General features: G+C 42.6%; 1 protein-coding gene and 1 long non-coding RNA gene across 8 annotated transcripts in view; one reads left to right on the top strand and one right to left on the bottom strand.

The window, feature by feature from the left end:
• The window catches only part of GAB1 (GRB2 associated binding protein 1), a 151,990-nt gene extending 149,874 nt beyond the window's left edge, over positions 1–2,116 (bottom strand). For 6 of the 7 annotated variants that reach the window (XM_038398479.2, XM_038398478.2, XM_038398477.2 and 3 more), the window contains exon 1: positions 1,868–2,116. In XM_038398479.2, the coding sequence (XP_038254407.1) occupies positions 1,868–1,939 (72 nt within the window). In that variant the 5' untranslated portion in view covers positions 1,940–2,116. The remainder of the gene's footprint in view (positions 1–1,867) is intronic. The other variant, XM_043512950.1, reaches the window with a different exon arrangement.
• A 748-nt stretch (positions 2,117–2,864) lies between these two features.
• LOC119854339 lies at positions 2,865–12,677 on the top strand. Its single transcript, XR_006280690.1, has 3 exons — positions 2,865–3,129; positions 11,061–11,095; positions 11,184–12,677. It is a non-coding gene; the product is annotated as an uncharacterized LOC119854339 (long non-coding RNA).
• Positions 12,678–14,119: the final 1,442 nt, after the last annotated feature.

The following is a 14,119-nucleotide window of genomic DNA, read 5'->3' as shown; positions in this document are numbered from 1 at the left end:
AAACTGTTTCAAGCCTACTTTAGATCAAACAGAGTTTCTGTTGGACAGTAGGATTAAGATGCAGATCCCCAAGAAGGACAACAGACCCACTGACTGGAGAGTCTGAAATGTACGTATATACAGTTATAACACCTTAGACAACTAAGTATTTATTATTCACTGGAGTTTTCTTCTAATGCAATGTGCATTATTTTAATTTAACAGTGCAGCCACTAGTGCATTCAAAAAAACCTCAATAATATGGAAAAGTACAACCTCTTGAGTAGGATTAACTATGATTTATTGTATCAAGCTCTTAACTGTTAATAACCTCTTCCATCAGGAGACAGCATAAGTGTGTGCGATTTTACTGTTCCTGCAGAAAACTAGTCAAACTTAAAAGATTTATTAGATCACTTGATGCCTCAATCACTGCCACTGTACTAAATATGATACTATACGTTTACCAGTGCTGTAACAGTACATACAAATATTCCCACATTCAAAAAAATGAATAGACCCAGTATAGACCCAGTGCCCAAATCTGTAGGAAAGATATAAAGGTTTTATATACCACAACAATATTCTCATTGAAAGTCTGATCTGCAATACTATAGTCAAAGGGATTTTTGCCATTCACTCCACTAGGACAGGACTGGGGCCTCAAATAGCTTTTATTTTAAAACATAGGAAAGTCTTGTTTAATCAACTCCTTGTCATTTAAAAACCTCAATGACAGCAACTAAACTTTGCTTCTCTCTTTCCTCTTTGGAAAGTAGTCATGAAGACATCAATAAATAAAATAAATATTCTGACATAACAACCTGTGTTTGCTGATTCTCAAGTAGTTTGTCTGCTTCCATAAAAGTGGCACATTCAAAGTCCATTTTCTATTTAAATGAAACCTAAAAATGGCTAAGTGAAGAAACAGCATCTTGTACCAATTATGCAGATACCATGCAAGCCACCTTGGTGCCATGGTAAGGACCTCAAGAAAGATTACTTCTGGCACCATCCATCCCTCCTACGTGACTTGACAGCGTCTCCGAAAGCCTGTGGAGCTAGGACAGCACTGCTGTTCCTGTGTCGAGAAATTCGCCCTCTCAGCAAACAAGCACCATTTTCATGCAACTTAAATGTCATCTCTGCTATAGTCTGTTAGAATATTTACTTATGAGCAAAAGCAGAATTCTATAAAAAAAAGAAACATTGTTTTTCTTTTCTTTTCACTTTGTAAGCCAGGGGTTTCTGAAGGGGAAAGGTTCCCCCAGGTGAGCTCTACTCGGGAGGAGAGGAAAAGGGCTTCTCAGATACCTGTAGGAAAGATCACTGTTGCCCAAACTTGGGCAATTGCCCTGCAAGGAACAACTTTCTATTTGCCATATCAACCGATGAACTAGGGTTTTGTCTTCCTTCAGCCCCACTGAGCGAGCTGTACAGTGGCTCTAGGGAAAGGCTGGCCAGTGTTTACATTTAAAAGACGTAAGTTAGAGGCTCGAAAGGGAACAACTCCGCCCCGCGCTCCCTTAGCAAGGCAATAAAATCAAGATAAAAGATCGGGCCGCTCAGGGTCCTTTCCTAACTGACATCAAACTGAACTGCGTACTTGGCAGTAAAAAAAAAAAAAAAAAAAAAAAAAAAGTGCTGTGAAAGCCAAAGAGGCTGTGCGGTGCCCGTCGACAGAAAGTCTCTGTTGTCAACACAGCAACTCCACCGTGCTACAGCTCGGGAGAGCGCAAGGGCAGCGGGGAGAAAGGAGAACCAGGCAGAGAGGGGCGAAGGCAGCCGGGACTGCAGAGAGGCGCGGGGCGTAGGAGAGCGAGGCAGGGCGAGGAGGGGGAGGGACGCCAGCCCGCCAGGGGATAAGCCGTACGGTGAATGCACTCACGTATCGCTTCAACTTCTTCTCCGGCGGGGACTTTCGGAGCCAGCCCGAGCAAACCACCTCCCCGCCGCTCATGGCTGCGCCGCCTCGCCGCCGGGGGGATTCCTCTGTCCGTAGCAGCGGCGCGGCCGTGCCGGGCCGGGCCGAGAGAGCCCTAGAGACACAGCAGCAGCCGCAGCCGCACCTCGCTTGCTCCGGCCTCCTCCGGCTCTGGGGAAAGGGGAGGAGGCGGCCGGGGGAGGGAACGAAGGAGGGGTGGGTGAGGGGGTGGGTGTCTCCCACACAAACAGCCCGAGCCGGGGGAGCGGAGTGGGAAGCGGGACGGAGGTGGGCGGCTCTCCCCCTCCGGCCACCGAGGCACACAAACAGCAGGCACAAGAGCAGCGGCCACCGCCCGGCCTGGGCCACCGCAACTTCAACGCCCGCGTCCCGGGGAACAAGCCCGCCGCAGCGCTGCCAGGCTCGCTCCTGCGGGCTGCCGCAAGAGCCGGCTCGCGAGGACGGACCACGGGGGCTTCCCTTGCGGCTCTTCCTCTGCTGCCTGACAAATCTCAGCGCCGCTGCCTAGCGCGGCTCCCTCTGCCGCCGCCGCCGCCGCCGCCGCGCTGGGAGGGGGGCGGGAATCGGCCGGGCAGCGCTTGTGTCGCTTGCTCCCCCCTCGCGGCCGGGCCGGAACGTGGAGCCCGGCAAAGTTCCACCCCGGCAGCGCTGGGACGTGAGAGGGGCGGGAGGGTTGGAATCTTGCTCCCGGCAGAGTTCGACCGAGCGAACGCAGAGACTTGGAGGGGAGGGGGAAGCCCAGCCGCAGCGACGACTGGGCAGGGGTGAGAGGAGGGGTCCCTCCCTCTTAGCCCGGGTGGGAGGGATCTGCCCTGGTATTCAAGTGTCCTGCCTCTCCGGCACCCTCTGCTACCCCCACCGTCGGCCTTTGCTGCTGTCAGTTGAGCACAGTTTCCCCACCCCTTACCCTTTTCCCTGCCTCCCCACCGGTGGCCTCTGCGGCCCGCCTCGCCCTCCCCGTCCACAGTGGAGGAGCTGAGACTTTCTCTGAAACTCAGCCAGAGCCTTTTCCTCCAACAACAAGGGCAGGGAGGAGGGAGGAAGGTTGTTGGGCTTTGGAGAGGGATCCTGGGATCTGTAGTTCGGAGGATGGTTCAGCTTATGTCTGCTTTACGGGCAGCCTGGCTAAGGGGAACTACAGGGGTGGATGCATAGCTGCAAAAGGAGGTGAAGTTGGAGGAGGCCCTAGAGAGGAACCAGAGAGGGTGAGAAAGTTTCTGCTTGGAAAAGTCTTCTGCGTGAACGTTGTCCATTTAAAGCAAAACCCAACAAGAAGTTTTGTGGAAAGTGTGTGTTGTTGTGGGGGTTTCTGGTCGGTTGGTTGGTTTTTTGCAAACCTGGATTTTAGAAGTTTGATTTTGCAGGCGCAGCAGCTGGAAGTTGAAGGAAATAGAGTTGTCTCTGATGGTTTGGAGGGGACAGCTTAACCTTTCAATACTATGTGCAGGCTTGTCAAGTTATGGCTTTTTGAATAAAAGCTATAAAAAATGAAATTTTGCCTGTCTCTTTTAAACACACAGAAAAATCCTTCACTGCTATAACAAGAAATTATAAAAACTGCATTGAATTTAACCCAACCGGAGGATCCTCCTAGCAAGTCTGAAACTGTCCTGACAAAATAAATAAAAAATAATTAAAAGTTTTAGTGACTAGCTTGGAAAAGTTAAAGATAAAGTTCACCTCTTTCAAGAGTAAGCCTTTGTGGATGAGGAGTGATGTATTTTTGGGTTGAGAACGACGTAAATATGAGTTAGCATGTGACAGCGGTATGAATTAAAATTAGGTGGAAGAGTATCAGAAGGATTTTAAGCGTCTCTCTGAGATAAATATATACAAACAAACAAACTCCTTCATCCCAAGAGGGAGAGAGACTTTCTAAAAACAAAACACCTTCTACATGAGAAAGTATTCCTCCAAAAGAGTAAGTTTTCAAGATTTGCTGTTTTACCTATGCATAATATTTCTCATGATGACTTTAAATTTGTTTTTTTAATTGAAATATCCCATAATATGTATTTTAGGGACAACTCTAAATAAGTTTTTTAAATAAGTGAAAAAACAGGTATACTTGGTCATCTCTGTTGGTAGTACCAAGGTTTGTGCACACACAAAAATATTTACTGCTTTTTAGATGGCTTGCTTAAATCTCTTTGTAGGACCAATTAGTTGCAATGTAGGAAAGGGTCAGTTCAATTTGTTGCTATTTTTTAACATTAGTGTGCTTCCACAACAGAGAAATAGTCCCCCTAGTGTGCCATTGCTGTAGAAAGCAATTGTGATATTCGTTGTGATTCACTGAGGCATATTATATTTAGGTTACAAAATAGCATATGAAGGATTTCCACAGAGCTGCTTACACTAGTAGCAGAAAGACAAAGGGTGAAATTCTTTCCTCATTTAAGTCAATGGGAGTTTTATCTTTGACCTCAACAGGGCCAGGATTTCACCCTAAATTTTTACATCTAGCCCTTTTCTAAAATGCTTGCAGTTTTGCCTTTAAGATAGATGAAACATTAACAAATATTATGCAATGAAAAAGCATCAAGATCCAGAGGATTTTAACATAATTTTTAAAAAGAAAATCAGTGAATACTTGTTTTTACCAATCTCCTGTAGAGCTCAAATCCTCCTCACCTGGTATGCACAAATAGCCCTTTCATCCACCTCAGTGGGACTACATGAGAGAATAAAGTGAGCAAGTAGCTTTTTATGTATCATTTATAGAGATTATCTCAAATCCTAATATTGGGTTTGGGTTTAAGATTGCTGTTTTGGTTCAGCCCATTATAAAGGTGTTGTCCAAGAATCCCAAAATTCTAAAATAATTTCCTAGTGAAAATTGAAAAGATCATAAGATATTCACGCTTCTTTAAATATCTTGAAAGTGAACTCAGTATTGTGAGATAGCCAGTGTGTAAAGACCAGATGTGTTTAACTGAGTTAATCAAAAAATACCCTTAGGTATAACAGTATATACTCCCAAAGGGTGAAATTTATTGACTTCTGTATAGAGGATTAGACCAACACCTTTGTATAGGGCACTACCAAATTCACAGTCATGAAAAATGCATAACAGAGCATGAAATCTGGTCTTTTGTCTGCTTGTTCCCTATACTGTACAGATTTCATGGAGGAGACCAGTGTTTCCCAAATTGGGGGTTCTGAACCAAAATTGAGTTCCGGGGGGGGTCGCAGGGTTATTTTAGGGGGGCTGCTGTATGGTCACTCTTACTTCTGCGCTGCCTTCAGAGCTGGATGGCTGGAGAGCATTGGCTGGTGGCCAGGTGCCCAGCTCTGAAGGCAGCACCCCGCTAGAAGCAGCACAGAAATAAGGTTGGCAATATCACACCATGCCACCCTTACTTCTGTGCTGCTCCCTTCAGAGTTGGGCGGCCAGAGAGTAGCAGTTGCTGACTGAGGGTCCAGCTCTGCAGGCAGCAGCACAGAAGGAAGGGTGGCAATACCATACCATACCATCCTTACTTCTGTGCTGCTGCTGGCAGCAACTCTGCCTTCAGGGCTGGGCTTCGCCGCCGCTCAGCAGCTGCCCAGCTCTGAAGGGAGCACCGCCATCAGCAGCACAGAAATAAAGGTAGTAATACTTTAAACCTCACCCCCTACAATAACCTTTGCAATCCCCCCACAACTCCCTTTTGGGCCAGAAGCCCTACAATTACAACACCAGGAAATTTCAGATTTAAATAGCTGAAATCATGAAATTTACAATTTTAAAAATCCTATGACCACGAAATTGACCAAAATGGACCCTGAATTTGGTAGGGCCCTACCTATGTATCATTTAAGTCCCACTTATCGCCTATTTGGGGTCTTAACATTTTGAAGAACTCCAAAATCCAGTTGGGTCAAGCAGTTGGTGGATGATACAACTAAGCAAGTTATCTGCCCCAAAGGAGCAAAAGTGGCCGTGGTTTCAAATTGCAACTGATCCTATAAATGTAACATTTGCATTAGAAACATGCAGGGTCCTGCACTAGTTTGCTCTAATACTTCAGAAACAATACATTTTCTTAAAAGGAACCACAATCCAGAGAAGTACGTTTTGTTCATATAGTGATCAAACATAGCAGTAGAGAGATCTGGGAAAATAAATTAAAAGTTAATACTGGGGATGGAGCATGGCAAGAAAATAATGAGAATATAATAAAACTTATTGCACAAATTATTCTTATATCTTACTACTGTACAGAGAGGCATAAAAACTGGACACAACAATGGCTTGCTGGATTGTTGTATTTAAGAAAATGTAAAATACTAAGGCAGGGATTGTCAAATGTTTTCCATTGGGTAGACCATATCTTATTAGAGATACTGTCTTATCTCCCTTTCTGTTTATGATCATATGGCCCACCTCTCTTCCCACTCTCATGGATTACCCACGTATAATTACGTGAAATTTCTGGGGCAAGTATATCAATCATCTACAGTAATCTTAAAATAGATACAAATACATGCAATATAATCTTTTAATACAATTTAGCAGCTGGAAACAACTAGAGCCAATACCATGTAAACAGCTGAGTGACGTTGGGAACCTCTGTATGAGGGCAAACCAAAGAGTTTAAGAGCATTGATGAGGTGCATTAGCAGCTCCATAGTTAAAATTTAGCTTTAGGATTTGTCCACATGGGGAAATTGATAAGCATAGTTATAGTGGAATAATTATTCCCCTACCCCCATGTGGACACACTATTTTGGAATAAGGTCACATTTATTCCAAAATAGAATCCACATGGAGAAGTTATACCAGCATACCTATAGTGAAATAATATTCCACTACAGCTATGCTACTCAGTTTCTCCAAGTAGATATGCCCTCAAACTTAAATAAAGAAGGGTTTAATTTCCTTAAATTATCATTAAACTACACAAAGGACTTGACCAAAGCTGTCTCATTTAAAGAAAGGTAGAAAACTTTAGTTTTTTAGCTAGTTTTTCATATTACACTAAGTTGTGCTTTGAAAATTCTAGGTAATTTAAATTCTGTCTTTTCTGAAATGTCCTTAAAATATGGCCTACCCATGAAGATACAGGACCAATGATATTCTGGCAAGGTTGCTACTCAGCCATTGGGCCACACTGTCATTGATCTGATGGACTTGTAGAACCATTAACATATGTATGTGAGCAGTGGCACTTGGACACCTTCTTCACCAACTTTCTCCTTGCAGGTCATTACTGAACAAATGTGCTGTGACAGATGCTGCTACGGGGAGAAAGACCTGCTTTGAATTTGATTGATGTGCACCATGGAGGATTTGTGACCTATTCTAGGTCAGTGGTTAAGGCAAAGAGAGTTTTTCTCTCTCTTGACCCCTGCATCTGTGATATCCCAAAAAAGATGAACAGTGTGCATAGTGGGCAATTTAATTAACCTATCAACTCACCAATAGTCAATATTTCTCACTATGATGATTTGTTGACTTATTTAGCATGTAAAATTACTGAGTTCTGGATTGACCTGACTACTTCTCTGGTAATAGTAGGAGATCAACTCATTGTCTTTGGTTGGTTTTCATTTCCTGAGGTTTTGAATGTGTTTAGATGGCTGTGATGAACCTGATGGCTGTTAGCTATATGGAGAATGGATATGGAGTAATGGATGTCATTAGAGGCAAAAAGGCATCCTTTAAAATTTGGAAGTCAAATCTTAATGAGGAGAATAGGTGGAGAAACTTGGGCCAGTAAAATGTAAAAGTATAATTAGGCAGGCCGAGAGAGAAGTTGAGAAGCAACTTGCTAAAGACTCAAAAACTAACAATAAGAATTTTTTAAAATACATCAGAAGCAGGAAATTGAGGTACTAGATGACAAACATGTTAAAGGAGCACTCAAGGTAGACAAGGCCATGCAGAGAAACTAAATTAATTCTTGGGTCAGTCTTCATTGCACGGGATGTGGGGGAGAAACCCACATCAGAGCTATTTTTGGGTGACAAATCTAAAGTATTGCCCCAAATTGATGTGTCCATAGGAGAGCTTTTAGAACAAATTAAAAAACTAAACAGTAATAAGTCACCAGAACCAGATGGTATTTACCCAAGAGTTCTGAAGTCCCTCACCAAAAGCTCTTCAGGAAACTAAGAAGCCATAGGATAAGAGGGAAGGTCCTCTCCTGGATCATTAATTAGCTGAAAGACAAGGGAAAAGGGAAGAAAGAAATGGTCAGTTTTGACAATGGAAAGAGGTGAACAGCAATGTCCCCAAAGATTATGTACTGTGACCTGTGCTGTTCAGCATATTACTTAATGATCTGAAAAGGAGGTGAACAGTGAAGAGGCAAAGTTTGTAGACAATACAAACTTACTCAAGATAGTTAAGTCCAAAGCAGACGGTGAGGAGTTACAGAGGGATCTCACAAAACTGGGTGACTGGGCAACAAAGGGCAGATGAAATTCAGTGTTGATAATGGCAAAGTAATCCAAAATGGAAAAAATAATCTCAACTGTACATATACAATGATGGGTTCTGAATGAGGTCTTACTATCCAAAAAAGAGATCTTGAAGACATCATGGATCGTTCTCTGAAAACTTCCACTCAGTGCGGTACAGCAGTCAAAAAGGCTAACAGCATGTTATTAGGAAAGAGAGAGAAAATACCATAATGCCACTACTTAAATCTGTGGTGCACTCACACCTTGAATATTCTGTCTAGTTCTGGTTGCCCCATTACAAAAAGGATATAGTGAAACTGGAAAAGATTCAGAGAAGGGCAACAAAAATGATCAAGGTTATGGAAAGATTTCCATGCAAGGAGTGGCTAAAAACGTTAGGGCTGTTCAGCTTAGAAAAGAGATGACTAAGAGGGGATATCAGAGAGGCCTATAAAATCATGAATGGCATGAAAAAAGTGAAGTGTTATTTACTCTTTCACATAATACAAAACCCAAGGGTCACCCGATGAAATAATATGCAGCAGGTTTCATTAAAAACAAGAGGAAGTATTTTTCTTCACTTCGCACAACTAACCTGTGGAACTCAGTGCATTGGGATGTTGTGATATCCAAAAGTATAACTAGGTTCCAAATAGAACTGGATAAGTTCACAGAGGATAGGTCCATCAATGGCTATTAGCCAAGATGGCCACGGATGCAACCCCATGCTCACGGCAACCCTAAACATCGGAGTACCAGAAGCCAGGAGTGGCAGACAGGGGTGGATCACTCCATAAATGGCCTGTTCTTTACAGTCCCCCTGAAGTTCTGGTATAGGCCACTGTCAGAGACAGGATACTGGGCAAGATGGACTAGGGGCTGAGCCAGTATGGCGGTTCTTATGTTCTTATATAACCAGTTGTTTCATGGAAGGTTAATGCTAATGGAGAGATTCTCGACCTATGTCTAGCTGATATAGGGATGTGGATAATGAAGCAATTAAGATGGAATCTCCACTAACTGAAGATTTTGCTAAAATGATTTATAATGTTGGCTGTCAGCTGCATCCATCACTGCTTCTAGATTCTCAGTTAGCTGTCGTGGCTCACAGTATTTTTTATTTGGCCCTCAGATATCATGGAGATGGATGCAGTATAGAAACATGAATAGAATTTAACATCTGTGACTGACCAGCCAGCACTACTCTCTGCTGTAGATGTGATGACCATATGGACATAGTGCTTTTGTCATCTTCCAGCTAGTTGACTGTATTGTGCTCAAACCTAGGGCTACCCTGATGATCACTTCCTAGACCCCCAGTTGGTGCAGAGTGCATTTGCTCTCGTCTTGAATGGAGCAAACTACTATGAGCACATAACATGATGCTCCGATCTCTTCACTGACTTTTCTGTTCATTTGTGGGTGCAATCTAAGTTGTGTTAAAAATGTTTTCCAAAATTTGGGACAGAATACTTACACATGTCACCATATGAAGTATATAAAGCCAAAATCCAACTCTAGCTAATTTAGTTTTCCAAGTGGGAACTATTGGGCAGAAGAGGAGATTAAGTTCAAGCATGGGTGGCAGGCATCATAGGCCAGGGGAGGCTGAGCCTCCCCAAACAGCCTTGTGTGGCTCCGTCCACACTCCACCCCCGGAAGTGCCTGAGTTCCTGCTCTTTGTGGTCTAGGCTGGGGCTGGTGCTAGGGCCGGAGAGCCTGTCGCATGGGACTCAGGGAGGCTGGGCCTGGCTGGTGTCCACCCCACATTTTGGAGCTGGGTTGGGAGCACTGGGGCAGCCCAGGGCTGAGGGGGGGCGGGGCAGGGCCGGCAGCTGTGATGACTGTGCTCTGGGCTCCAGCAGGGGAAGGGCCTGGGGCAGAAGAGAAGGGAAGGGAAGGGAAGGGGCCAGGAGCTAGCCTCCCCCAACGGCCAGTTCACCCACTGCCCATGAGTTCAAGATCGGTTTGATTTTTTTTATTTTTCTCCATTAATTTTCCATTCAAATGGTTTAGCAATTCTCCTGTTGCATAACCTTACCACAGAGCTTGAGGTCATCGTCGTATCCCTTATCACGTGAAAAGCTTGACTATATCTTTACAATTTCACATTGCGAGCTGTAATGTTGCTGAAATTCTTGATGCGAATCTTTAAAACATTTGTATGTCTTACATTATATTTTAGAAAATAACTTGTACATAAATATGGAGAAAGAGGCTTGCAAAATTAATGAAAGTCAGATACATTGTGTCAGATTATATACCAAACCCCATGTTTAGGTATTTATATTTCTCCAATGAAACAGTGCAAAAAAACAGATTATTTTAGACATGAAAAAATGCTACATGTAGGTATGTTCTCACCTTAGATATTTTTCATCTAAATTCAGAAACCTTCCCAGGTGAATTTCATGTACAACTGAAAAAGTTCCTTGGTTAGTTTTGGTGACTTAAACAACCGCGTGTTTTTCAGATTCCAAATAATTTAGATTGTCTGACAAAAAGATTGAGTAAGGAGTAATACAAAACAGACATTTAAATGAGACATGACTTCATGTTCATGGACTTCAGGATTGTTTACTGGTTGTTCATTTAAATTCTGTCCTTTTATATCATTCTATTTATTTTGTGTTGGTGTTATGGGCAAATAAAGAGAAGGGCATAAGGGTAGCACTTATATAAACAGGCACAATTTTCATTCCAGTATTGGTGAAATGTTTAATACATTGTTTTGTGATTTTTGTAGGAGGCTCTCCTCAGGTATGAAGCGGAAATTTACAGGTAAATACTTGCTCAGCCCTCTGATTTATGCCAGCAGGATTTGGTTTACACCCTGATTTCATGCAAGGGAATTCCCCTTCTCTTTCAGATAAAGCAATGAAGAAGAAGCAGCAAGTTTGCTAGCCAGTCTTGTAGAAACTCCCTCCAGACTGTACAGTCATTAACATATGCAGAAATAAATCAGCAAGATGTCCCCCCACCCCCCTCCAAAGACAATAGCTTTGCACCTGTTGAAGACGAATGAAATTGGGCAGATTTTTCTTTTTCTCTCACTGTAAGCATTTTATAAGTCAGGCACAGTGGAAATGATCCAAACCAAACTGAAATGTGTGTTGTATTCCTTGACTTGGTCATGTAACTGGTTGAAATTAAAAGTATTATAGGGACAACCTTATGTTCTGCTGGCAGTGCAATGCACAGTCATGTAAGATCAGTATTTAGGGCCAGATCCACCAAAGGATTTAGGTGCCTACAGCTCAGATTTAGGCACCTAAGTCCCTGTTGTGGGCCTCACTGTGATCCACAAAACCCCTGCTCGGTTGCTGCCTAACCCTGTAGGTGCCTAAATTCACTTGGTGCCTACATTTTTGCTGTAAAAGTTCCCTAGGTACCTAAGTTTCCGCTACTGAGCATGCACAATGCTGCCTTTCTCTTGGCATCCATATGCCTGTCTCACACCGAAGCTCCAGTGCAATCCTCAAACCAGGAAAAGATAGGCATTCCTCTGCCAGGTGTGCTCTGAGCGTGCCTCACTCCACACAAAATGGCCAGGAGACAGGAGTCCTCCCATTAGCCCACTGTTTAAGGTATTCACTCAGGAGGCGGGAGACCTTGGTTGAGTTTCCTTCTCTGTCTTATAAGAAGGCATTTGAACAGGGGTTCCTCACCGCTCAAGGGAGTGTCCTAACCACTGGGCTATGGGACATTCTGATGTGGGACTTTCTCCATCTTGAAGCCGCTCCACGTTAGTTAAATCATTCAGTATTAATTGGGCCAGAGAAAGAATGAGACTCACTCTATAGTCCAACAGTTAGGGTGAACCCCTGTTCAAATCCTTTCTTCTGATCAACCAAGGGGAGGGAGGCAAATTGAATCAGGATCTCCCACATTCCAGATGAGGGCCCTAACTAGTGGCACAAAAGCTGTAAGGGAATCCTTCTCACACTCCACCCTCAGCCATTTTGTTTGGTGCAAGGATGCACTGCTCCCTAGAGACACCAGCTGGCAGGTAAATAGAGCTCCAGAGAAAGCCATGTCCAGCTCTCCTTCATCAAACAGAAGGTTACTGCAACATGGGGCACTGGATGAGAAGTAAAAAGGCCAAGAGTTAGCAAATATGAAAACAAACAGCTTGAGGTTTTTCTATTTCAGTATGAAAATCATGTGCATGTCAGAGAAGATTGGTCACAGAACCTTTTAATATAATAGAGCAATTTGGATAATTGAGTTTATAATGTAATTATACTCATATGCTTTGCCAACTAGAATTTTTGTTGCTATTTTCCCCCCCACCTTATACACCTCCATGCTTAAGCAATGCTTTGTAACTGATATTTTGAAAATAAAATAAGGAATTGAAAAATTAACTTAAAATGTTTGAAGGAAGGGGAGAAGGTGTTAGAACACCAGGATGGGATAAGATGCATTTATCTGAAGGTCTTGATGTCCCTCACTAACAGATTAACCCAAAAAACTAAGCTACAAAAGCTATGAAACTCACATAAAATCATGTAAATAGGGAACAACGATGACTTAAATGAATTTGTTCAAAAAATCTGCAATGACTTATTGGCAATGCAATATGAATAAGCAGTCAAATTCCACAAAGAAAGAAACCAGTAGAAAGATGTTGGTTGGCAAATATCTATCTAATGACCCCAAACAGGACTGAAAATTCATCAGAGATTCTACCAGCAAGAGACAGTGAGAACATGTGAGCAAATGCCTTTTCCAACATGGTCTTAAACTAAAACTTCACACACTAGAATCCATGCTCAGCAATTTGTGGAGCTTGGCTTTGTTAACATATAAATTAACATTACTACAACATGAAGTGCAGTTTAAAACGTCTCTCCATGCTTGGATGCTCAAGGGTCCTTCCCTCAGAACTAGATATCCTACCCAGTTTTTCTACAGAGAGCCACACTCACTTCCCTCATATCTAGGTGGTACAATGAACTACTTGATCCTGTCATGAAAGGGTTAACACTTGCTAACAGGCTGGGGGTATTTCAGGCAAAAACTTTATTTAATTAAAAAAAGATTTCTTCAGTGTGCTTGTGCAGTCAAAACTCTTGTCCCTATCCCACACCATGGATATAAAATCTAATACATTTGTTCATAAAGATTAGGTCAGCCAATCAGATAAAAGACATTATGCTGGTCAGTCACACAGCTCAGATACTGAATATTGACAATGTGAATGAATACTCAGAGTGAACAGTTTACTAGCAATTCATAGAATGACATTTGTTTGCACAAAACATTTATCAAACTGTTGCAAATAGCGAACAAATCAGTAAAAATCTCAATCTGCCCATGGACAATTTGTGATCAGACATGAGGGCGAAATTTGGCAAATAAATGGTTTCTGCAATTTGATTCACCCGCCTCTACTGGAGACCATTACACTCCACCATGAGGGATTTCATTTCACCATATGTTCTATAATACAAAATCATGTGCTCATTTGAATTTTATTCTGATTTCCTAATCTTTTGCCTCATAAATAAGTTCCAATCATTTGTGCAATAAATTGCAACAGTCTTTTGGTTTTCTTCTTGGATCAAACTGTGCAAATACTTTAAAGTGATGGAAACTTAAGTCAGCTTTGTTAAAGATAATCTGTTTGTGAAATTTACAGAAGAACATGAATTGCAATTCCAATAGTCTTACAAGAGGTCAAGATGCTTTCAAAGGGTGAATATTACAATATAGTCTTGTGGCAACAGATGCTAATGTTCTTGAGATACAGGACCTCCTCACTTAACGTTGTAGTTATGTTCCTGAAAAATGCGACTTTAA

This window comes from Dermochelys coriacea, chromosome 4, assembly GCF_009764565.3.
Source record: "Dermochelys coriacea isolate rDerCor1 chromosome 4, rDerCor1.pri.v4, whole genome shotgun sequence".
NCBI lineage: Eukaryota > Metazoa > Chordata > Testudines > Dermochelyidae > Dermochelys > Dermochelys coriacea.
Note: the sequence above shows the minus strand (reverse complement) of the source record. Positions and strands in the feature narration are given on the sequence as shown.